The sequence below is a fragment of the Saccostrea cucullata genome, unplaced genomic scaffold (assembly GCF_032062105.1).
Source record: "Saccostrea cucullata isolate Sc308-1 unplaced genomic scaffold, CSIRO_AGI_Scuc_v1 ctg2694, whole genome shotgun sequence".
In the NCBI taxonomy this organism is placed as follows: Eukaryota; Metazoa; Mollusca; class Bivalvia; order Ostreida; family Ostreidae; genus Saccostrea; species Saccostrea cuccullata.
In genome coordinates, this window is record NW_026935310.1 from 1 (window position 1) to 25,280 (window position 25,280).

Here is a 25,280-nt window from a genome sequence, read left to right on the forward strand (position 1 = left end):
TCATGTCTTGTACAATTTTTAATCTTCAACATATCCTGATCCTTGTATGTAAGTTTGGTGAAAATCTGCCTGGTGGTTCTGGAGAAGAAGATTTTTTTGCAACCAGTACTTTAGGTTTTGTTTTCCTGATTATCTACCCTTGTTTAAGGGACCCAACCCTTATTTTAGTACAAATGGTAGCCCATGGGCCAAGAATACCCTGTGACAAATTTGACACTGATTGGCCAAGGGGTTCTTGAGTTATGGTCCATATTCTAAAAAGTTAACGCACACCACACAAATAGCCATAACATTAGCTCTTTGAGCCTTTGGCTCAGAAGAGCTAAAACGGGCTAGGAACATTCCTAAAGAAAAAAAAAAACTTATTTCAAAGGGAAATCAAAATCACTTTTCTTACTATATAGATCAAACTCATAGAACTATTTTATTGCAAAACTTACCTTACATTCAAGAAATATTAACAAACTACAGTTTAAAAGCATTATTTGATACATATTAAACATACATGGAAACGTCGTTTTGTATCTGTTTTTCGGCATGTTTTGTTGTAGTTTAGCCAAGGAACAAGGAATGTGTTGCTGTTCACCGTAGGGTATTCCCTACAATGAATACACAAATACAGCCAAGCATTTTGAACACTAATCATTGTGAAAACATTTGACTGTGCGCGAGCTCTAAATCACATCTTAATCTGTGTATTATATAATTTTAAAGAAGGTTCAAATTGCAAAAGAGCGTGTATATCTCAAGTTATAATACAATTTTAAAGGAAAACTATAGATTCAAATACACAATGATGTTTTTTTTTTGTTTTCTAAAATAAAAAAAAGATCTTATCTGCCTATTTAAAAGTTTAAAAAGGTCTAAAATGTTAGAAATCCATGTTCATAACAGTCTCTGAATTACACAAAATTAAATAATTTGATGGCAATTGCTATTAAAAAAATTCAGCGAAAAAAGTCATTTATAAAGAAAAACTGTGTTGAATTTACATGCCACAGGAAAGTAAAATAACATAAAAAACAAGACCTTAAAAAACAAATTCTAAAAAAAACGTTTTCAATTCTCTGTTTTATGAAATTAAATTCCTAATTTCTACTGCACGTAGTACATGTATGTTTTGTCTTCTTGAAAAAATTGATGACAGATCCAGAAATATATGTTTATGATAAAAAGCAAAAATTCCAATGGTTTTCATGTACCTTAAATTCCTCAGTGAATTTCTTATTTTCTTCCATCGAGAATACTTTGATTATTCTTCCAAGATCAGCTATTCTGATGAGAGTTTTCTTCTGACCGTTGTCTGTGACAATATACTCAATCTCAGTATTTTCCTCTACAGGAGCATGGTTCTCAGTATTATCTAGTCTGTCTTCAATATTGTTTTCTTCTGAAACATAAGCCTTATGAAATATCTTTTATCTCATTCAAAACAATCGTTAATGAATTTTAATGCTATATACATGTAACCAAGTTCATGTCCATCACATAATGCAGGAAACAATTCACAACTATACTGAATGTTTGCTGCTTCCTTAAGCTTACCACTTTTCCAAATTTTGAAGCTACTTTTGCTGTTACTGTTTCGAAAGTAAGTCAATGCTTTTGAAGCATCCTGCAAGAAGAGGTACATTGCTAAATTTAGCGAAATTTAAAATATATAGCATACCGGTGTTAGACGCTTGTTTTCTTTCTTTTAGGGCTATGTCACCTTCCTTTTTCTGTCTTGCTTTCCTAGAAAATAGTTATACTTTCTGTAAATTGAATAGTAAATGCAAAGAGTTTTGAATTTTACAGAAAAAAAATTGATGCACTTATTACAACATGTATTTTAATGATTCGCCTACCTTGCTAAAATAAGCGCTAGGACAATGACTATTATGACTAGTATTAACATGAAAGCGCCTATTCCTGCAGCAGCAGCCGTGGAAGCCTCACTCTGAACATCTGCAACTGAATAATAACAATACATTAGTTTCAACAAAAAATAATAATATATATTTTTTTTTTGTAAATTCTGTGCAATCTATTCTTGTTTATTGTATTGGTTTTTCTGAGGATAATCTATAGACTAAGAAAAAACCCTGTCACCATTAAAGCTTCTCAAACGAAAAGGAAGTCTTAAGTGTCAATGACCATAATGTCCAAAGTCCCCGTCTTTTCGAAAACTTTCAAAAATACGCGATGCAGTCCAAAAATATGAATGACATATCTAGAATTGGCATTTAGCAAACAAATCAACACACAGAAGTATGTTTTGAAAAAATGGGTTTTTTAATTATGTTAATTGCAAAAACCACGTTTTTTTTTTATCTTTTCAGTGTTGGCTATATAATGCGGTTTTATATATACCAATGAAACAATTATTTTAATATAGTAACATTCTTATCAAAAGTTAAAATAACATTTCAGGTAGATACAAAAATCAGCCAACATTTTTGTAGTAATTCATTCATAAAAACATTTTAAAAATCATATAATATCATTGGCCATAAAACAAAAATCACACTTTTTAGACAAAAGATTTTAGATAATATTTTTCGCACCCATTTGAATTATGAACATAATATAACACGTTCGATATACGATACCAGTTATATTGCAGAATATTCCAACAAATCCATATTGACACTGATCACACGTTCCGTTGATCTTATTGCAGACAGACAGACAGCCTTGAGCACAGGTAAAATTGCAGCGGAGTCCAAATGTTCCATTGTCACATTCTATGCATAGATACAAAGTAGTCTTCTATCGTGACAAGAATTTTGAACATGAATCGATTAATTTATTTCATTATTATTTATATAAAACTTTGGATGTGTATTTTCCTTCCTTTACATTGCATTTACAGGAATTAATCTAAACAATAAAATTCAAGAGTCAAGCATATAAAAGAAAATAAAAAAAACATACTAAAGTCACATTTATCTCCCTGATATCCAGGTTCACATTGTCCGGGACAGGATCCGTTGATGTGATGACAGGTCTCAGGACCTATACAGTGACCACACTCTTCCTGACAGTCTTTGCCATAAAAATTCACATCACATTCTGCAAGAATGTTTATCAGTTACACATGTTTCCTTTAAATCATAAATTGGTAATAATACTCCTATATACAGGGACCTTGGGTTTTAATTTTATTTCCTTTATTCTAGTGAATACAGTATACATAATTTATTAAAAAAAAAGATCCTTCCAGAAGCGTCCCTATTATCAACGTCAGGATATATATGGTATTTCTGTATACATTGTATTAAATTCAATGTTATGCTTTTATTCTTATACCACAGCTGGAAGAGAAACGGGGGTATATCATGATCGGAATGTACATCCGTCTGCACGTCCGCCCGCTACGCTTTAGGATATCCATCTCTTTCCCGCAAATCTCCCTTACTAAATATTTTTATATTCAGACTTTCACAGAATCTTTATCTAAAGTTTTGAAAGTTTTTTTTTTACGTAGTGCAGTTGCTCACCTCCTATTTTATTTTTTTTTCGATGGGACATAGTTTCGGGTCCCCCCCCCCAAAAAAAAACATGGACATTCACACTCTCTCTATACATAATATTGTGGGTAACCCATCTGCTATCCACAACCCTACCTAAACATCTAAATAAAATTATAGGATGTTTTTACAGAATCTTTATTACAATGTGTCAATGTTACGTTTTGCACTTCCTATTTCATTTTTTTTTTATCTAATACTTATATCAGGTCCGCATTTTTATCTTACACTAATTTCTATTCTCCCTTTGCAAAACACTGACTTTTTAATCGTATGGAGGATTCATTTTGTGAGCTCAGTGCTCGTAGTACATATAATATTTCAACTTTGCATTAAGCGTTTTTGTCACATATTATTTAAATAATCTGATTTGTCTTTCAGAATTTTCAAAATCTTTGTTGATTATATATATGCCTGCCTTGTAAACATACGTCAGCATATTGATTGATATCCAAATATTCATAGTTATAAGTCGGATCTTTAAGATAATAGTTGCTATGCTACATTGTACGACAATGTTTGTTATATAATGAGTGTACAATAAACCTATGGTTAAGAAAATTTGCCAAAGGGGTCTCGTATTTACATGTAACTACAACCTACTACCCGAAATTATTTTCACTTATAACTTAAAAAATGTCTAGCATTTCCAGACCTCTATTGCATTTATCTCCCTGATATCCAAGTTCACATTGCCCGGGACAGAATCCGTTGACGTGGTGACAGGTCTCAGGTATAACACAGTGACCACACTCTTCCTGACAATCTTTGCCATAAAACCCCACATTACATTCTACAACGATAATTATCAGACATTTTACATATTAATACATGAAACGAAAATTACTTAAATGGATGAAATACAAGGTATGCATATGCCTTTTCTCTCTATACGTACACATCGAATAAAATTTAATCAGTAGCTCATCTGCGTTGAAAAAAAAAGTTTATTGATCACAATATGATTATCTTCTGATCAAATCAAATCATACACTTACATGTACAAAAGACTTCATAAGTTTGTTGTTTAAGAAAACAAAAATAGATAATGCAATGTAAATCCAAATATAACAATTATATCATATCAAAAAGGATTTCACACTATAAATATCTTCGTGAAGTTACATTAAAGCTCAAGAGGAACGTGTCAATACGAAGAAGCATTTTTAAGTAGTTAATAAATAATACATAAGATATAACAAGAAAAATAATACAAAATATATATAAGATAAGAAATATATGCGTCATATACACAAAATTGTATTACATAATAAAAAATATAACATATACAGGTTGCAATGTACGTCTTAGAACATAAAAAATCGACATTTGGCAGCATGCGGGGTAAAGAGTCTCATATCACACTTGACTAGAGAATATAAAACAATTATAAATATAGTACAGGGTGTGCTTATGGACCAGATACTATAAACACAACAAAAGTAGTAATTGAAAAGAAAATTAAGTGACAGGAATATGGGAAAGGGAATAAACTGTAAAACAATATATTTTCGACGGGTCAAATTTTCGTAGTTTGAGGAAAATATATTTTCTCATGGGGATTAGATTTCATGGTTGAAGAATTTCTCAGTAGTAATAATTGTGTAAATTCGCATTTAGTGGTGGACATAAATTTCTGGGTCTCTTCATACCTTGAAAACCATGAAAATTAACCCCCCTCCCCACTTATTAGTGATTTCAAAGTAGGCACAATACAGTTTGTACTACATGGTAAACTAAAGACACAAAGAGAAGATGCTACAGTACCGACCGGATACAGCCTAACAGAAAGTACACCCGGAGCATAATCCTCGTTTGCTCTCTCTGGGCTCTCGCTAGGGCTGACCCCAAGCGAACTCGGAGCGCACCTGAAGTGCGCCCAAAGCGCACCCGTAGCGGAACGAAAGAGAGAACGCCAAAAACAAACCCATATTCAGTAGCTGTCCCAGAAAGCGAACGCGCGTTCGGTATTGCGTAACAGAGCTTGCAATTAAGATTAGTGATTAACCAATCAGTGCTTAGACCAATCAGCTTGGCAAACAGATCTGTCAATGGAGATAAAAGATGAAATATGTTAATGATATTCGATATAAATCCAAACATTGTAAATGCAAGCAAAGCATGTTAACGTACAGTGTAAATCTTTTAAAGAAATGTAAGATGATTATCAAAATACGATTTTATATTCATTTTAAATTTCGGGACAATATGTTTTATTTACAAATGCATTTTATAAATATATTCTTAGAAAGAATTAATACATTATGAATTTTTATTCTCAAGACAGCATGTTGCATGCACATTTCCGTATTTATTTTTCCTACTTTTTATATTTAAAATCTTTTATTATATAAAAATGCATTGGTAAATTTATCATTTAATTCATACTTTAATGCACAAAGAAAAAAAGAAGATATTAATTCTTATTACTATTGTTACTGGAAAAAAAAGAAAAGAAAACTACCTTTTATTTTTTAGCGATATAAATTAAGAGATATAAATGTTGAATAGCTGGCTATTACTTAACTTTGAAGTTCTCCGCATCAAGATTGCGAACGCAAAAAAAAAAAAAAAATCTAGAAAATCGCCATGATTATAACTCGAATGTACTTTGGAATTTTAGAAAGTTTATCAACGTTCTCCATAACGTCACTCTAAACATGTACTGTGTACATGTATCGATCGCCAAAAATACAACAACGATTGATTCCACGATTCCACTACTGAATTGCAATATACAAGGTTGGGGCTTACTGGCTGCAAAATTAAAACGGGGTACGGTTTACGTATGGGTGAGAAAAGTGAACCCGGAAATCAAATGCTGGGTTTGCTCTAGCAGACCCTGAGTTGACACCGAGCGAACGTAGAGCCAATTCGAAGCGCATCCAAGGCGCAACAAGAGCGGTCCCAAAATTTCTGAAAGGGACGAGAGAACCTAGAAATTTTGGATTTGCTCTGGTGTTAGGTTATGCCCGGTCGGTACTGTATCTTTAACCTATTACAGTGCTCCAAAAATTATTATTAAGGGCTTACCAATAGGAAGAAATTACGAAGTTCACAAAAAATATCATAAGTATTTCATCAAATAAACATAAATATAACTTATCAGTGCATTTTTCTGTACAAATTACATACTTTCAAGCCTCCTCTTTCCATATACCTACGCATCAAATAAGGCAAATTCAGAACATAAAAAATTGATCAAACTATTATATTTTGATCAAATCATTTTATAAACTTATATACATTTTGCATATTACGGTTACAGATTATAATAATAGATTTCACAAGCATTATGTTCGTATATAAATTACAGTTTCGTTATGGAGTAAGTTCTTTATATTAAAATGGATGCCACAGTGTACACAGTAAATATGTTAGAGTTCGGTAAAGCAAAAGGAAATTTGTTAATGCATATACATATATTTGTAATTATATCTTATTTTCCATCACTAGTATTCGAAGCTGTCTGATTAACTCAAACTTGTTTACTTGTTTAGTTGCATGAGCGAATAAAGTTTGTGTTTCTATCTAAAGATTCTAAAATGCATATAGGCATTGTATTTCTAAAAAAAAGGAAATTATCCATTAAATAAGAATAGTAGTGAATTCACAATATTGAATCTAAATTAACTTTCTTGAAAAAACATTACAATGATCTTTCGTGTTATCAATTGCAAGGAATGAAAATCTTGAATGTTTGGACTAGTTGCTGGTTGGTTTATACGCATTGGGTGTAAATGTTTTCTTTTTATTTACAAGTATATAATATTTTCAAGTTTTGAAAGAAGTTGAAAAAAGTTATATTTAATAAACATTGCTAACTTATTACAATGAATGAGATGACAAAGATAAATTCGGTCTTTTTAAGACATTCAAAATAACGAACATGTGTTTCGAAGCATAAAAAAGTCAAGTTAGTCTTTGTTAAATAAAAATTAAAATACATTTTGTCACTGAACATATATTATCTTTCTTAAATATGCTAGCTTAATTATAACACACTTTTTAAGATGAAAGTTATTTTGCTGTTTCAGAATTAAGTTTATGGAAAATCATAGTTTCATTGGTAAAGCGTTTTGATTCTTCCATTTCCAATCCGCACAGATTGACACATTTAAGAGTCTAAATCAGGTAGCATCGAGCATTGAACATTGTTGAATGGAAAGTCAAAATTTTATTTTTTTTCAAAACCTTTTGGTATATAAAAGATTTTGTCTTTCCTAATGCTAAAACACAATTAAAAGTTTTTTGGAGCGTATAAAGGGACTGGTATCCAAGGAAATTCATTTCCTTGGCAACGGGTTCATAAATCCTTATGAAAATCAATGATTTTTAGCCATTTTTCTATTAATATGTTTTCTGTACGTGATAAGATTAGGTATTTTGGTTACTTTATTTGTTGAGAGATGGAATTACTTTATTCTCCAGAAATAGGAAAAACAAAATATCTGTAGTGATATTGTTGCCATGACAACGGAAAACAACATGACGTCAATGCTTATTAATTTTGAAAAAAAATTACATATGTGTATCACTCTATATGCAAAATCTACAACCACTGCTGGAAAAATGAATGCTGTGATCTTGTTAGGGGTTATCTAAATGTCATATCTACACAATAAAATTTGCAGGCAACTTTAGTAGAAAAGAGTAACAAATGGTTAAAATGTGTCACAATCTGGTATTTATAAGCTTTTTTGAAGGTCTGAGGGTAAATTGAATACATGTACAATTTCCATTACATTGGACATATTGGTTCTGATCAAAGCGTACTCATATTTTTTTATTGTTGAAAAAAAAAATGCACATTCAATTTCAAAAGGAATTTTATATTCTTCACAAACGAAACTTGGAAAGGAGGTGGGGGGGGGGGGGGTATAGGAATCACCTTGTTCAGCCATCCATAAGTATGTAAAATTTTGACTTGTCCATAACATTTCAATGAAGTGCCACTGAATGTTCATACTTGTAATTAAGATTGCTTATGATCTAGAGATGTGTCCAAAACTTGACCTTAGGTCATTTGAACAAGGTCAATGTCATTGGTAGTGCAATCTTTGCCCATTTTGTAACATTCTAATGAAAAGTTTCATCTCGGGGATTAGTTTTGAGCTGTGGTTTAAAAATGTCATGACCTTGACAAAAGTTCATTTGGACATGTTTGACCTTGAATCAAGGACATAACTTTTTCAAGGTCACTGCAGTAAAAGTGTACTATATGAGTTTAGCACATTAACATATTTAACTTCGAATGAAGAGAAATTGGAAGTTTGTGCTCAACACAATGGTTTTACTACCTATGACTTGAGTATATGTCATAGTCATTTGGGTATGTATATATATCTGCACTAGAAAATTTTAGAAAAGGTTTTAAATAAATATAAGGACCTTTTTGTGATAAAAAAAACATTTAAGGTAGTCCGATCCTCAGGTTCATAAAATTAGTTGTTAAGTTATTGAAAATACTCATAAAAATATCTCTGAATCCACAAAGTAATGTGAATTTACCCACAGTTTTTCTTTATAGTTAAACATTAAAGATAATCATGTTACATAGGGAAAATTGTCAAATCTCCAATATTTATGCAGAAAAGGCGATTATGAATATCAGTTATGCATTTTCTATTTGCATATTGATCAACAAATATATTTTAGGCTAAAAAAAACAATAGGTATCCAGACATTCAGAGACATTGTCATGTTTTTTTTTTACCCTTATTTGATATTCTATGTCTTCTATTTCCTTCATGTATTATATAATACACAGTGTAAAATGCTTTTGCTATCATTGGAAGACATCACAAATCACTTCTAATTCCATATCATGCTAATTAACATTGGTATCTAAGGCTCAATTCAAGAAAATCTTATTTCTCTAAAACTGTATTTATTTTTTCCTTTTATAGGGTAAAATTGCCTACTTTTTTAAAGACCTTTTCTAAGACTTCCAAAAACCTTGAATCATATAAAGATGAATAAAATGAAAATTGTTGCATGAAAAAATTTCATTTTCAAGCTTCATAATTATGCATTTCAAATTTAATATGAATTTTTAGGAAATTTTTAGGCTGAGGATCGGATATCTTTAATGCAATAGCAGGAGGGTGGGTATCATTTTATTAGCTTGCTCACAATAACTCTAATTCATGAAAGAGAGTCACTATATATGACAGCTCACATAATTTTTAAGTTAAACCTTATCAATCAAGCGTGTAGCATCAGGTGTGGGTTGGGTAGGGGGGGGGGGGGTGACATCCCCCATCCAACTTTTTTTTCTCAAAATAACCTGATGTTTAACCCCCTCCCCCCGAGTTTGGAGAATTTTCCCACTTTTTTCTTGCAGTTTTTTTATGCCTATCCCACACTATGCACTTTCAAAAACGATACCATGTCTGTCAAGAACGAATGACTTTGGTCTTGAACCAATGATATATTCTCCTGCTGTCTTAATTAAGGAACAAAATGGCAAGAAAGCTAGGGCCCCAGTAGCTACTGGTACCTAAATAAAAATCTGGAAGGGCTATATATCTATATATATATATATAAATGTCTAAACTTGAACTGACCCTAAAAAATATTTCATAATAACCCTTATAGGTAATCTTTTGAATGGCATATATCGACATTTTTGTTGTACTTATATTTAAAAACATTTTGAAAACAATGTAGAAATCAGCAGAGAATGACAAATATGAATATTTCTTTAAATAATAACTAGAGATACAAAACATAAATTTGAAGAACGTGTCATCTGACTTTAAATTATAGCCCTCTTTTTTTTTCTCCGAAAACATTTTGTCAGTTTTGAAATTAATTGATTGATCATTTAATATTGACATTGTTTTAATTATGATATTCAAAATGCAGAATATAAAGATATGTTTCAGATTCTTCTACTATCTAATTATGAATCTGCATGCCAAAAATTGATAGTTCTTAGATTTACATCAATAAAAAATATGCTAACAGACAAACAAAAAAACGTTACTTTTAGATTGATCATTTTTATTTGATCCACTTTCATGAATACACTGTACAATTTATGGATCTATTTTCTGAATCCCTGAGTCATCGGTAACACTATCCACTCACTTCCAGCATCAATGGTCTGTACTGTAATAATGTATTCTCATAATCTGAAAAAGTGATAAAATTAAAATGTAATAATATTCTACAGCTTTGCCTTCATACACTAGGAACCATTTCTAATTGAGCTTGAGCAAAGATGATGAATGCAAAGCATGTTTATTGGAATCAAATAAATTCCAAGAAATCTCAATGGTTTATCATTTTATTTTAAAAAGTTAACGTTTTTACTAAATGTATTATTTACATGTTTTTCTTGTCTAATTTTATATCAGGTCATCCAAATCTGTTTCTGCTTCTTTCCGAGTTGGCTTCAAAGTGCGGAATTTCATTCTAAAAACAGAAGTATACAACACAAAGTTGAGACTGTATTGATTTTAGATACTCTTTGAATTTAAAAACTTGTAATAAAAAGGTCAACTGGTTTTAGGTTTTGTCAAGACTCTAAATTATGTTTTTTATTTTTTTCCAATAACCCCCCCCCCCGAAAAAATGGAGTAAAGATATTCATTTTATAAATTTATGTGCTTTAAATCTGATGTTGCTTATTATTTGAACCTAGCTAACTTAAATTAGCTCAGTGGTACCGGAGAAAATGTTAGCTGAATATGAATTTCCTTTTATTAGTAAACACTGGATGACATCAGCAATTTTTTTTAATCCATTATGTTACTGTGGAAGGAAGCAAGGGAAGTAATTAAAAGGATTCTAGAAGAACGACGGAAAAAAGAAGTAGATACTGACAGTATTCTAGAAATGATGGATGCTGTCCTGGATAACAATAATTTTAGTTTCAACAATAAACATTATATCCAAACCGAAGGTACCGCTATAGGATCCAAACTGGGACGAAACTATGCATGTGTATACACGGGGGAATGGGAAAATATTCTTTTGACGAATTGCAAACAACAACCTTTTTTTATCTAAGATACATTGATGACATTTTTGGGATCTGGACGGGGACAGAAGAAGAACTACATGATTTCTATATGACTGCAAATAATATTCACCCCAACATTCAGCTTGACCTGCGTTTTTCAAAAACAAAAATAGACTTCCTTGATGTTTCTATTTCTCTGGATAACGGATTTCTTACAACAGATCTTTACAGTAAACCAACTGACAAACATATGTACCTTAACAAAACCTCCAGCCATCCCGAATCTACAAAAAGTTCAATTCCATACGGCCTTGGTCTTAGAGCACGTCGTATTTGCTCCACAAAGGAAAACTATCAAAACCAACGTGATATAGTGAAAAAGAACTTGCGAAAACGAGGATATTCTAGCAACGAAGTAGAAAAACAACTTACGAAAGTAGACAAACTCAATCGCTCGGATCTACTAAATTATAGAAGAAATAAAACGCGATGTGATCGTATTCCTCTTGTGTTGACCTATTCAAAAGGATTACCGAATATTCATAACATTTTGAAGAAAAGACAAAAAATTCTTGAAAATTCCGATCGCCTGAAACTCGCGTTAAAAAAAAACCCAAATCGTTGCTTATAAAAGAGACAAAAATTTGAAAGACATTTTAGTGTATAAAAAAACACAACAAGGCCAAAATAAAATTATAGTTTGTTTGGAATTGCCTCCCGCCTCATTGAAATACCCCCCTCCTGAAAAAATTTTATTGACCAAAAGTAGGAAGATTTTTTTTTATTTAATCAATTTTTTGCCTATTACATGTATCACATACAAAACACTGAAATATAGTGTCAGATCCATGTAAAATTAGGTTTTCAATTAAAAAAAAAAATAATTTCCCTCCCTCCCTCCTGTGTCTGAAACCCTTCAGGCGGCAATTCCAAACAAACAATTTTTTAAGGATGGCCCAATTTATTTTTAAAAAAAGGAAATTTATATGAGCCATGTGGTGCTAAAAAATGTGTTTTGTGTAAATTTGTTGTGAAAACCAGCCAGTTTGAAGATAATAACGGATACACTTTTTCAAGTGAAAGATTATATTAATTGTAAATCAAGGAATGTTGTTTATGGAATTTTTTGTAAAAAGTGTGACAAAATAGTGTATGTGGGAGAAACTTGTGATAGTTTATATCAAAGACATGTTTTGAATTTGTCTTTAATTAGAAGGGAAACGAATGATCCTGTGGCTACTCATTTTAATTCAGGTGTACATACAGTAGAAGATTATAATATAATAGGCATTGAAAAACTGTATAAGAATGACATTTACCGCAAATATAGAAAAAATCTTTGGAAGAAAAAGTTAAACACTTATATACCATTTGGTATCAACAAAAGGGAACACTTCTGTCTTTGAATTGGATTTATTAACATTTGTGTGACGTTGTGATACTTGTTTTTACGGATATACATTTATATGTACCTTAAAATCATCTTTTTAATATACCCGGTATTCTAGTATTTTATTTTATATGATAAAAATTTTGATAACACAAGTACAATTTTTGCTCTCACAATATTTTCAGATGTTTTTGGCGCAATTTTATTGTATGACGTTGCCTCTCAATTTCTATGTTCATTGTGACGTCATAATACTGTTGAGTTGCTATGCATTTGATGACCGTCAAGCAAAAACCACCCTTAAGCGAAAATTTTGACATTTTGACTTGTTAAGTGATCCTGATAGACAATTTTCTCCTCTTTCAAATGATATATAACATGTCGTTGTTCAAAGACTAAAAATTAGTGAAATTTTTCAAATAAAAAAATACAAATTCTTCATTATGACGCCGTTTTTATCGGACAACGTCAATTTTTTTGTTCTCTCATTTCCATGGTTTCATTGTAAAAACTGCACAAGAAAAATCACCTCGGACAACAAATGAAATTACATAAGTGATTTTTATTTAATTATATTGTTATTGTCACCTTTTATGATCGATAATTTTAGCATTTTAGAAGAAATATCAGGTTTTTATCCCCCCTTTAAAAAAGAGACACCAGATGTTTTGTTTCTTTTTTTACAATCATTTTTTGTCAGTTTCTGTTTTTCTTTTTAGGGGAGGAGGTTTATTGTTTATATGGTCTATGCTCGTAAAATCTCGACGGAAAACTCAGATTCAACTAATACTAAAGACTTTTATGCCACCCCCCCCCCCAAAAAAAAAAAAAAAGAAAGAAAGAAATACATGTACAGATAAGATCAGATAGATAGTTTGAATGCTCTTTTGTTTCAGAAGTTTTTTTTCTCGTCATTTTATGATTGAACAATTTGAACAATTTCATGATCATGGTATGTCGAGTCGACATATGAATGAAAGTATCTGTTGCGAATTGATAATACATGAACGTTGTGGATATCTAAATTTATAAGGCCACAGAAAAACTTTCCTATGTCTCGTGTATACGAATTTAAATAAAATCGGAATACGGAAATTATGTCTGCTAATAAAGGGCATTCTGATAACAAACGGTCCTATAATTTTCCAGAGAAGAAGGTTGGTTGTATATATATACTGTTTAATGTCCCTCTCGAGAATGTTTCACTCATTAGAAGACACCACTGCTTTCCGGTGGAGAAAAATTTTGTATTATACTCTGTCCTCAGGGCCATTGAGCAGGTAGGGATCTTTTTCGTGCCAGCGCTTACTGCGACACGGGAACTTGGTTTATACGGTCTCATCCAAAGGACCGGTCTCCACGTCCCGCGGTGGGATTCGAACCCGCGACGATAGAGAAAGTATATTATTTCACACATAAATTAAAACAAGGCGTTCGTCGAAAATACTTTCTGTCCTTGTGGGTTTTTTCCAAATGAATTTATTCTTTTTTGGAGCAGTTTGAGGAACAGATTCAATTGTATCTTTCTATTAATCCCACTCAAATGGCCTGAAGAGCTTTATCAAAGTAAATGTAATCTCTGACACTGCATTAAAGATGCATATAATACACACTGCTGCAATATAATTCATGCCCACTAAAAGTTTAAATTTGGTACTGAACTTTCAGTAATTGGAAGGACACCCCCCTCCTTTCGTATGTTCTGAAAATGTGCATTTGTCGCGCCTCGTGGTGGAAAGCAAGTTCACAAATCGATAAAATTCTCTCCGTCTCTATATATATTTTACTTATTAAAGGGATTCCAACATCCACCACCTTTTATCAATGTACAGGGCTTGCATAGGAAGTAAAACTTTTTACTGATAGCAAGTCTCCATGATGAATAAATGTCTCTTTTAGGTAAAGAATTAATTATTTGAAAATAATTGACTGTGTGTTTTTTCCTGCTTAATTGTAGACGACAATTTTTCTAAAATTAAGACAATTAAAACATTACCTACATGCGTATTTGTTTCAGCATTACCAGGTGTGAATTTGTAATTTTATAGTGTGGCTAGGGTTTTTCTTTTAATAAAAGAAAAATATTTATTAAGACTTATTAAGATGAAAATTCCGCACAGGATAAAGTTTTTAAAACGTAAAATTTAGAGGGAGGGGGTAATGGCTGCTTTCTCTTTTAAGCACGCGTTTCGTGCACCTGGTTTACTTTTTATATTGAAAAGAAATGATACATGAAGCATTGTCCCATAGACACTTTTAAATAACACCTGATTTCGCCTATAGAATCTAAAAGTTTCCCTGAAATACACCTTCGGAAACAATGACCAAAATATACGATCCTCGCACATAAATTCTGGACATAAATGCGGATCGAGAGTGACATGAGACAATTCGTGCAAAAATCATTGAAACAATTCCTTTTGAGAGAGAGAGAGAGAGAGAGAGAGAGAGAGAGAGAGAGAGAGAGAGAGAGAGAGAGAGAGAGAGAAAGAGAAAGAAGGAGAGAGAGAGTATTATACTAATAGTATGTACAAGTACTAAGTACATGTATATCATACATGGCCAAATATGTATTCCGAAAATACTGCAGGTTAGCTGAAGAACTGTAGCTCTCCCGAAAAAAATATATTTACAGCCCGGTCTGTCAAAATATTTCGGAGAGCTACAGTTCTGCAGCTAACTGCAGGTCAACTTGTCATACATGTACATGCACGTGGAGCGGATCGAAAGCTCATAAGAATAGTCCCGTTCTTAATGCACCTGTCGTAATTCTGTTGAGAGGGGTGCAACGGGTTGTAAAAACAGCCTTGAATATGGTGTTAATCCCACTTCCTGCTGGCTTATCCCCCTCCCCCCACGAAATAGGATTTTCGAGTTTGGACATTTTGCTTGTAAACTTTTTTTCAGGTAAGTTATTTTTTTTCTCTGGCTGCCCCCTTTTAAAAACGATGCTAGGTCATTGTACAGTTGTGTAATCGTGGTTTGATTGGTTGATTAAATGACACATTTAAAAAAAATTAATAGCTTAATTATCAAGAGTTACGTGTATTAGCCACATGCTAAATATTTCATCAGTTTCAAGTTTTATTTGAATCAATTTAATTGATTTAATTTCTATAACCTAATCAAAGTATAAGTACTGTTGCTTATACCCACCCCAAACCATGTAGTAGTAGGATACAACATAATTTTAGAGATTAAATGATTTCATTTTTATGATAATTTCTTATCGTTTCCTAAAATAACATTTTTTTCAATCATTTTAGCAAATATTTTATAGAATGAATAATTAGCAGTTCCTACTTTCTCCTCTAAATAGCCAAAACATGCAAATAAGATATACACAGATACCGTAAAATCTTCGAAGGAAGTGGTGAATACTGAACGCTTCCTGTTGCCAGGTAACAAGAAATACATGTATAAGTATAATGCAGGTTACTTACCTTCGTTTACGGTATTTGTACATGTAGATTTTTTCAGACACATAGGAAGCGATTTATTTTTTATTTCTTTTTTAGGGGGGAGGGGGGTCTTGACAAGGAATAAGAAAGAAAACAAAACGAACTTTTTCATTTGTCAAAGTCAAGTATATTTTTCCGACCAAATTGTACTGAGGGCTTTGTTATCCAACTTCAATTATATTATATTTCTGTGACCCGCCTCCCCATTTCTTCAAGCTTGTTTTTGATTTTTGGTACATAACGCTGTTTAGTTTGCAATTAACTTACACACCTTTGTATGAAATCCAACGCCTTGGCTTTACACTTTGTTTAGGTTTTCTATGCTTTTTATCATAAATATAGAAAAATATCAATAAATAGTGACAAAAATAATGTTGAATTAGAGTAGATCTATGTCCATTTTGTTGCTGCCCGAGTAAATAAACACGACTGATGAAGGCCGGTAGCACGGTTGAAATATTTCAAAAAGTGTTTTAAAGTTTTTTATTATATTACTGTGGTATATATATAAAATTCAGTTACCACTAGTCCACTACATAATACAGTTGTCTATATCACAATATTTCCAAGGTAATCCCCTTTCCTAAACTAAAATATATTATAAAATAAGTACAGAGTTAACCATCTGCCCTTTTTTTTAAATTTTTTTACGGACGCCATAACAAAGGTCAATCCATTTTACAAATATTTCATAATGGTGTTGGTTTTCATAAATTCATAATTTTTCATATAAAAAGCAGGTATTATCTTAAATTTTTATTTACCCGACTATCAATTATAATCATTATAGCTGGTGAGTGACTTTGGCTACATACACATACCGTGAATACAACAAATTAAAATCAACCTAAATTCAAATTAAACTTGATAATTTGGGATACAGTTATTTGACCGATCATGACCAACGTTTTCACGTTAGGCCTGCAGAAACAAGTTGGGGGATTTAATTTCATTTGCTCAAATTATATAGTTTAATATCGGCAATTTTATAGGCGGGAGGGGGGCATACCCCCCTACCTTTGGTTCCTCAGGCCATGCATAATCTTTTTTTTTAGTTATAAAATACTAAAATAATGCTAACATATATAATCAATTAGAATTCAATTAAAATGTGCAAAAACACTTGCCAAGTGTTTCATATTTTACTGCATTGTTAATTAATTTATGCTATATATTCTTCAGTAACGGTTGTAATCGTATATTGTAAAAATTGCAATCACTCACCATAATTAAGACCCATGAAAACGCCAAAACTGAGGCTCAGACTGCTCCAAATTTGTTATTTTCTGCTAGTCTTCTGTACTTTGTTATTGCAAACAATGTAAGCAAACTACCGATTATTCCTCCTATGTTAGAGAGCTATACCAAAGGGGTAATTTGAAGCAAAAGTGACACAAAATTATGGATTTAAATCAGTTATCATATATAAATGCGTTAGTTGCCTGCAGATTTTTTTCTTGATTTTTCTAGAACAAATACTGCTTAATAAATATTTCATGTTGATATGCTTTAATGTGGTTGTAGATTTCTTATAGAATACTTCAAATTTGCTTTTTTTTAAAGCAAAATTAACCTCCAAAAACTAGTTATATTTATCAAAAGGTGAAGAGAATTTCAATAATCAACAGTTGTTAAAATAGAGTGTATTTATATAAATAAAATTATAATTTAAGAAGCTTTTTTAATGACTAGTAATAAAAAAGTATTTGTTTAACCATAAATTCAAGTGTCATGATAAAGTACAAAACACGCTATCTAAAAGGCGCGTGGTTTCCATAGCAACAATGCGAAAAATTATTTTTTGCTTGCTTTTTTCTATCATACCCTTTGTTCTGAAAATTTATTTATGAGTTTTAACCAAATCTGTTTCTATGCCACTTTCTATATTCTTTAACTAAATGCTCGATGCTTGCTGATTTTGACTCCTAATAGTAATTGTGAAAAAATAATTTTTTTTTATTATTAATACCTTATGTTTACTATTTATAAATATCAAATTTCATTTTTACTTTCTCTGCAAGAGGAATCTCTCCATCCATCTGCACACCCTCTAGGACAAATACCATCAGTTTTATTGCATGTCATATTCCCTGCACAATGTCCACTGCAATTTCCCCTACAGTAGTATCCAAAAGTACCGGCATCACATTCTGAAATAGAACATATTGGTGATTTTAAGATTAAAAGCATAGGTTTTTTTCAACTGTTATGTTGTAAGAGTAATAATAACTTCATTGGCATATATACCTTCATCACATTTCTTTTCATTAAATTTATACCCTGCTTCACAATGTCCAGAAGGACAGTAACCTGTCACGTGATCACAGCTTCTTTTGTTCAAGCAATGTCCACAGAGAAAAGTACAATTCTTGCCGTAAAAACCATTTGGACATGCTGAAAGATATAATAGAAAACTTTCATCCAAGGTATGGTGTCATTTCAAATATCAAAATGCTGGATTGGATTTTATTTTTCAAATTTTAAGAGTAAACATTTATGTTGATGACACATGTAGGAAAATTTGATTTATTTCCGAGAAGAGTGTTCAATATGCCTTTTTAAAAACAAAGTTGTAAAATATTGAAACCTTATTCATTTAGATTGTTTTGTAAAAAATGCAAATAATAAATTTACTTTCATTGCAGCGGGGCTTTATCCACCCATCTGCACATTCTCCTGGACAAGTACCGTCAGTTTTATTGCATGGCACATTCCCTGCACAATGTCCACTACATGCTTCTCTACAGTTATTGCCAAAATATCCGTTATCACACTCTGAAAAAAAAATACTTGAAAATTTATTCTTTCTAATTATTTATTTTGATTGTCACAGCTATTATACACTTTACATGTATCACAATATTTACCTTTATCACATTTTCTTTTTTTATATCCTGGTTCACAGAGTTTATCTGGACAATAACCTGTCACGTGATCACAGCTTTCTTTGTTCAAGCAATGTCCACAGCTACGATTGCAGTTCTTGCCGTAAAAACCACCACGACAGGCTAAAAAAAACAGTACTTTTTCATCCAAGGTACGGTGTCCTTTCAAATATCTGAATGTTAGCTTAGACAATATTTTTTGAATACTAAAGAATACATATTTATGTAAAGGACAGTTGTAAGAAATACTGCCTAAAAATGTACAGTATCATTTATTATAAATAATTTCTCTTGTCTAGAATGAAATGTTCGAAACTGCAGTTATATATATCGAATCTCTTCGAAGTTTGATCAATAAAGCCTTTACATCAGAAAATGATAGAATGATAGGTTTTAAAGTCAAAAATACTACAACAATCATCAAAGTCCAATGAAAGATGATCCCCAGTTCAGGATACATGTATCACTTGCTCAATAACATATAAAGTTATATTTTTATACCTCATTCCTAAGTAGCCGTTTCAATGCTATTACTGAGTAATTATAATACGAGTTTCTCTCTATATTGTCCCTTGTAAACCCCATTCCAATGCATAGATATACATGTATGTGTGTCGCGGTCTGTTCCTTCTGTCCTATTCAGTATGTACTCAGCTAAGGAAGGTCTGAGTTTACATTCGTGGCACATTGTATTGGTTTACTTTGGGACATCATTAACAAGCAACAACAATCAGAATAATGACAGGATGATGCGTACATACAACTTGGATTTATTCATTTTATCAGTTGTGTATAAAATTTAGTTGATTACGATAATTGATATCAATACAGTCGAGTTATAGAAGAAAGTCTCTGGTTAAATAAGACGTCACCAGTCTTGACATGACACAAACTTAAACTTTTTTATTCTTTAAGCCAGAGGCTTATCAGTACAGCATAAAAACATGATACAGAGCACGGAATGAATATTATATACAAACATACACAACGGATATAAATATCAATAGTAGTTACAGATTACACTTTCGTAAAGCAGTAGCTTTATAGAAAAAAATTCCCAAATGACAACTCTTTTACATTTTGACTACTCCTTAAACTTACAAATTTAAATACACTTGGTTTGACGTAATAATACTTCTTAATGTACATACTTCTAAGATTTTCATAAAATGGACATTTTTATATGAAATGAAATTCATCTTCTATACCATAAGAGGAGCATAGTGTGCAAATTCTTTGAGATCTAGTGTATTATTATTATTTAAAACATTGCTGTGACGTCATGCCTTTGTTCTTGCAGTCTAAAAATTTACCTGTAGCCGTCCGATAATAATAATTACCAGTCTGATAATATATTATCAGACGGCAATGATAACAAAATCGGACGGTATTTAAAAACAAAAAAGAAGAGTGGAAAAAGTTAAATATTTCCACCTACCCCCGACCACCCCCCCCCTCCAAAAAAAAAAAGGGAAAAAAATTAGGGAAAGCAATCGCAAGGAAATTAAGTTGCTAAAAACCAGAAAATCCATGAAAAAAATCGAGTTTAAACCATCTTCAAAATTAATAATTCCCATCTTTTAAGTGTTTTTGATACAGCACTTTGTATAATCGAATTTAAATCCATTTTTGAGAAAAAATCGGCAAATTTATTTCTTTTATAAGGATTGTTTCCAAATGGCTGCACTTGTAAAAGCTGAGAATTTCCATTCTATAAACTAAAACTCCAGGATGAAAATTCGTATGTTACTTTCCATGGTGACGGTGGTAATTTCACCCAAAAAAAATTTATGCACAAAATAAATAAAAATGTTCCAAAATTAAAAGGAAATCCTTCCCCACCGGACCCCTGTCCCGCTTATCTAAACGACTGCCATTGAATGAATGAAATGAAACAACAGTTCACCCACTCTTTATCTGTCTCTTTTCTTTTGTCCACTTATTAGACGGGTAAAATACAATTGATGCCTAAACTCCCATTGTGTTATTATCGGACTGTCCTCTACAAAAATTTGAATTTTTCAATTAAAATTTGTATATGACAATTGTCATATACAAATTTTAATTGAAAAATTCAAATTTTTGTAGAGGACAGGACTCCTACAGGTAATTTTTGGACATTTAAATGGCAATGTTTTAAGTAAGATATATGCCTCATACTATTCTATATGTAAAATTATCAGACAGTTTTCGGCCCTAACGGGCCTCAAACAGTCTGATAATTTTACATATAGAACAGTATTCGGCATATATCCATTACATCTACCAGTTTCATTTTTTAATTGGTGGTTTGATAATCTAAACTTGGTGAGTATTCTCTTATATTTATCATCAATAGGTTTTGTTAAATATCTTTGTCACAGTACAGGTGATCCAGAGGACTAGATTCATTGGTGTAATAATTTCAAAAATTCTTAAATAAATGTGATATCATCTCAAATTTTCTGCGCAGGAAAAGGAATGTATAGAATATCGCTAGAACGACATGTCTTCGGGATGTTCACAAAAAGTGCAAGGGCATAAACTATTTTGTTTGAGATGAAATATAGAATATTAGTATTTATACAGTGCATATTTTGAAAAAGAGTTGGGAGCTGATCCTGGTCTCCATAACATTATTTTCATTTATAACAGAATGTAAGCGAATGAATAATTTTGAACTAATAAGCGCATTTTCAGCAAAATATTCAGTACTTCCTAAACAGCACAGACTAGATCCCAGCACTTTTTGGGTAGAGGAAATAAACATCTTTAAATGTGTATAATTTTTGTGTCTAGAAAAACAAGCGTATGCCCTTGCACTATCCTCACTTCATACATTCGGCTTAACAATTCTATTTTTATAATTGCCATGTGATATACAGCTTATAGATGCAGTTAAACTGGAGCCGTGTTTGACCCAGCCCATACACTATAGAAAGCTATATTACATGTTCTACAGGTATTCAGTTGCTTTTATGCAATTTTAAAAAAGAAGTAATACATATTACAATGGTGCTAAGGTCACATTCCCCATGTCGGTCCATAACCAGGCTAAGTACATGTGTCCTATGAGTGTATGTTTGCCATATAGGATTATTTTATGTGAAAATGTAAATTATATCGATCAAAGAAATGAGTTAATCCTTACACTGTACATACATATTGAAAATGACAAAGATAACTTCCATATGTACATTTATTTGCCATATAACATTGTAAACGATAAGAGGTTCTGGAAATTTATCTATAGCTGTTTCCATTTACTTAGTGAGAACCTTCAAACACAAATATACAAACGTTTACGGTGGAATATTTTTTCTTCGTTGGGGTCAACGTTCTCTGGGTAGCGAAATTTGTCCTGTTGAGACGTAATTTCGAGGGTTACTCGATAGTACGATGGTTCAATGAATCAATACGCCACAAAACAAACGTTCGTGGGTAATGTTATTTGTGGGTAAGGGTGACCCACGAAATCCTTGAACATTGGCCCCCAGCGAACAATGATGATTTTACAGTAAAGTATTGTCCGCCAAGATTAATAATTTATATGCAATGCGTCCAATTGAACTTTGTCAAAAGAATTTCACTATACCACTCCAGCTAAACCTATTTTATTATTATTATTAGGGTCTTCCGTCTCCAACAGAAGACCCTTCTATTATTCTATTGTTTCTTCTTCACTTTTATTATTCTTCACTTCTTTACAATTTTTGTGCAGAAGATTTCTCGGAGATGGCTGAATCGATTTTGTTCAAATTTTCAAAGATTATGTGTTTCTATCTGAAGTTTGTACCCCCTGCTCAATTTTGAAAAAATCACTTCCGGTCGGAAGTTATCGCCCTTTTACTGATTTTTAGAGGGTCTCCTTGTCCATGAGTAAACTCAAAAACGACATTAGCTAGAGAGCTGAAATTTTAAGCGATGATAGCCGACACATTGCTGAATTGCACATTGGATTTAAAATTTTTCAGAAAGGTCCAAAATGGAAGCTCTGTAGGGGTCAAAATCTAGGACACGAATCATGAGTAAATTTTCGAGACATTTTGTGTAATATCTTTTAAAGTATAATTATTTTGTTAAGACATACTGAACAACATTTGAGTGGAATGCTAATATCTTAAATATGACACCAAGAAAAAAGTGCTGACTCATCACATTAAGGACAAAAAGGGGCCAAAAGTATTCATTCAATAACTGTCTAGCAATCAGTTTTTTGTTATGCATTACTGAAGCAAAAATGTTTATCTGAACAATCTAACACTGTATATTATGATTTTAATGTCGTATATTACATAATTAGGGGCCGAAAGGGGCCAAAATGCTCAAACTTCGATGCTTTTTATCTCGAAAATGAGGAATATTTTGACAAGTAATGTTGAACAAAAGATGTTCAAAATCATGTTCTAAACAATATTCATTCTTTAATTTTTCGCTAAACGTCCCCATTAGGGAGTGAAAGGGTCTGCCCCTAAATATTTCTTATGCGAATAACTCGAAAACGAAAAAGAATCTCTGAATAGTTGTTGAACAAAAAGTGTTCAAAATCCTAAGAGCTTCAAGAAGAAATCAAGAAAAAGGGGCTGGGCACTCAAATTAGGGGCCAAAAGGGCCTAAAAGTCTTTTTTCGATAACTCTTTAATAGTCAATATTTTGTTATGCATTACTGAAGCAAAAATGTTTTTCTCAACAATCTACAACTTTACATTATGATTTTGATGTCGTATATTACATAATTAGGGGCCAAAAGGGGTGAAAATGCTCAAACTTCGACGCTTTTTATCTCGAAAATGAGGAATATTTTGACAAGTAATGTTGAACAAAAGATGTTCAAAATCATGTTCTAAACAATATTCATTCTTTAATTTTTCGCTAAACGTCCCCATTAGGGAGTGAAAGGGTCTGCCCCTAAATATTTCTTATGCGAATAACTCGAAAACGAAAAAGAATCTCTGAATAGTTGTTGAACAAAAAGTGTTCAAAATCCTAAGAGCTTCAAGATGAAATCAAGAAAAAGGGGCTGGGCACTCAAATTAGGGGCCAAAAGGGGCCAAAAGTCTTTTTTCGATAACTCTTTAATAGTCAATATTTTGTTATGCATTACTGAAGCAAAAATGTTTTTCTCAACAATCTAACACTGTATATTATAATTTTAATGTCGTATATTACATAATTAGGGGCCAAAAGGGGTGAAAATGCTCAAACTTCGACGCTTTTTATCTCGAAAATGAGAAATATTTTGATAAGTAATGTTGAACAAAAGATGTTCAAAATCATGTTCTGAACAATATGCAGCCTTACATTATTTGCTAAACGTTCTTATTAGGGAGTTGAAGGGTTGGCCCCTAAATATTTCTTTTGCAGATTACTCGAAAACGAAAAAGAATTTCTGAATGGTTGTTGAACAAAAAGTGTTCAAAATCCTAAGAGCTTTAAGATGAAATCCAGAAAAAGGGACTGGGCACTCGAATAAGGGGCCAAGAGAGGCCAAAATTCTTAAATCGATAACTCTTTAGCAGTTAAGATTTTGTAATAAATTACTTAAGCAAAGATGTTTATCTCAACCATTTACAACTATATATCATGATTTTTATGTCGTATGGTACGTAATAAGGGCCAAAAGGGGCTAAAATGCTCAATCTTCGACGCTTTTTATCTCGAAAATGAGAAATATATTGATAAGTAATATTGAACAAAAGATGTTCAAAATCATGTTCTGAACAATATGCAACCTTTATTTTTCGCTAAACGTCCCCATTAAGGAGTTGAAGGGCTGGCCCCTAAATATTTCTTTTGCTAATAACTCAAAAATGAAAAAAATCTCTGAATAGTTGTTGAACAAAAAGTCATCAAAATCATGAGAGCTTTCAGATGATGTGAAGAAAAAAGGGCTGATCCCTTATGTTTGGGGCCGTGAGGGGCCAAAAGTCGATTTTTTAAAGTCTTTAATGTTCAAGGTCTTTTTACGGATTATGGAAAATCATTATTTTAGAATGAAAATCTCAATCAAAATCTTATCTCATCTCATCAAGAAACGGACGGAGGACTCAGTCGTTGCTCGCAACGAGATTGTATCTAGTT

At 31.9% G+C, this 25,280-nt stretch overlaps 1 protein-coding gene and 1 long non-coding RNA gene across 5 annotated transcripts in view; both read right to left on the minus strand.

The window, feature by feature from the left end:
• Positions 1-399: 399 nt before the first annotated feature.
• The window catches only part of LOC134242473 (multiple epidermal growth factor-like domains protein 10), a 62,156-nt gene continuing 37,275 nt past the window's right edge, over positions 400-25,280 (minus strand). The window contains exons 7-17 of one of the 4 annotated variants that reach the window (XM_062724562.1): positions 19,203-19,343; positions 18,970-19,110; positions 18,583-18,729; positions 18,345-18,485; positions 4,168-4,305; positions 2,917-3,054; positions 2,592-2,726; positions 1,848-1,953; positions 1,670-1,734; positions 1,203-1,387; positions 400-599 (exon numbers count right to left, since the gene is read on the minus strand). In XM_062724562.1, coding sequence (XP_062580546.1) covers positions 420-599; positions 1,203-1,387; positions 1,670-1,734; positions 1,848-1,953; positions 2,592-2,726; positions 2,917-3,054; positions 4,168-4,305; positions 18,345-18,485; positions 18,583-18,729; positions 18,970-19,110; positions 19,203-19,343 — 1,517 coding nt within the window. In that variant the 3' untranslated portion in view covers positions 400-419. Of the gene's footprint in view, positions 600-1,202; positions 1,391-1,669; positions 1,735-1,847; positions 1,954-2,591; positions 2,727-2,916; positions 3,055-4,167; positions 4,306-18,344; positions 18,486-18,582; positions 18,730-18,969; positions 19,111-19,202; positions 19,344-25,280 lie in introns of all 4 variants that reach the window. The other 3 variants (XM_062724561.1, XM_062724563.1, XM_062724564.1) reach the window with 3 other exon arrangements.
• Positions 9,902-11,053, minus strand: LOC134242474 (uncharacterized). Its single transcript, XR_009986862.1, has 3 exons — positions 10,849-11,053; positions 10,504-10,651; positions 9,902-10,014 (listed from the first exon to the last, which is right to left on the minus strand). It is a non-coding gene; the product is annotated as an uncharacterized LOC134242474 (long non-coding RNA).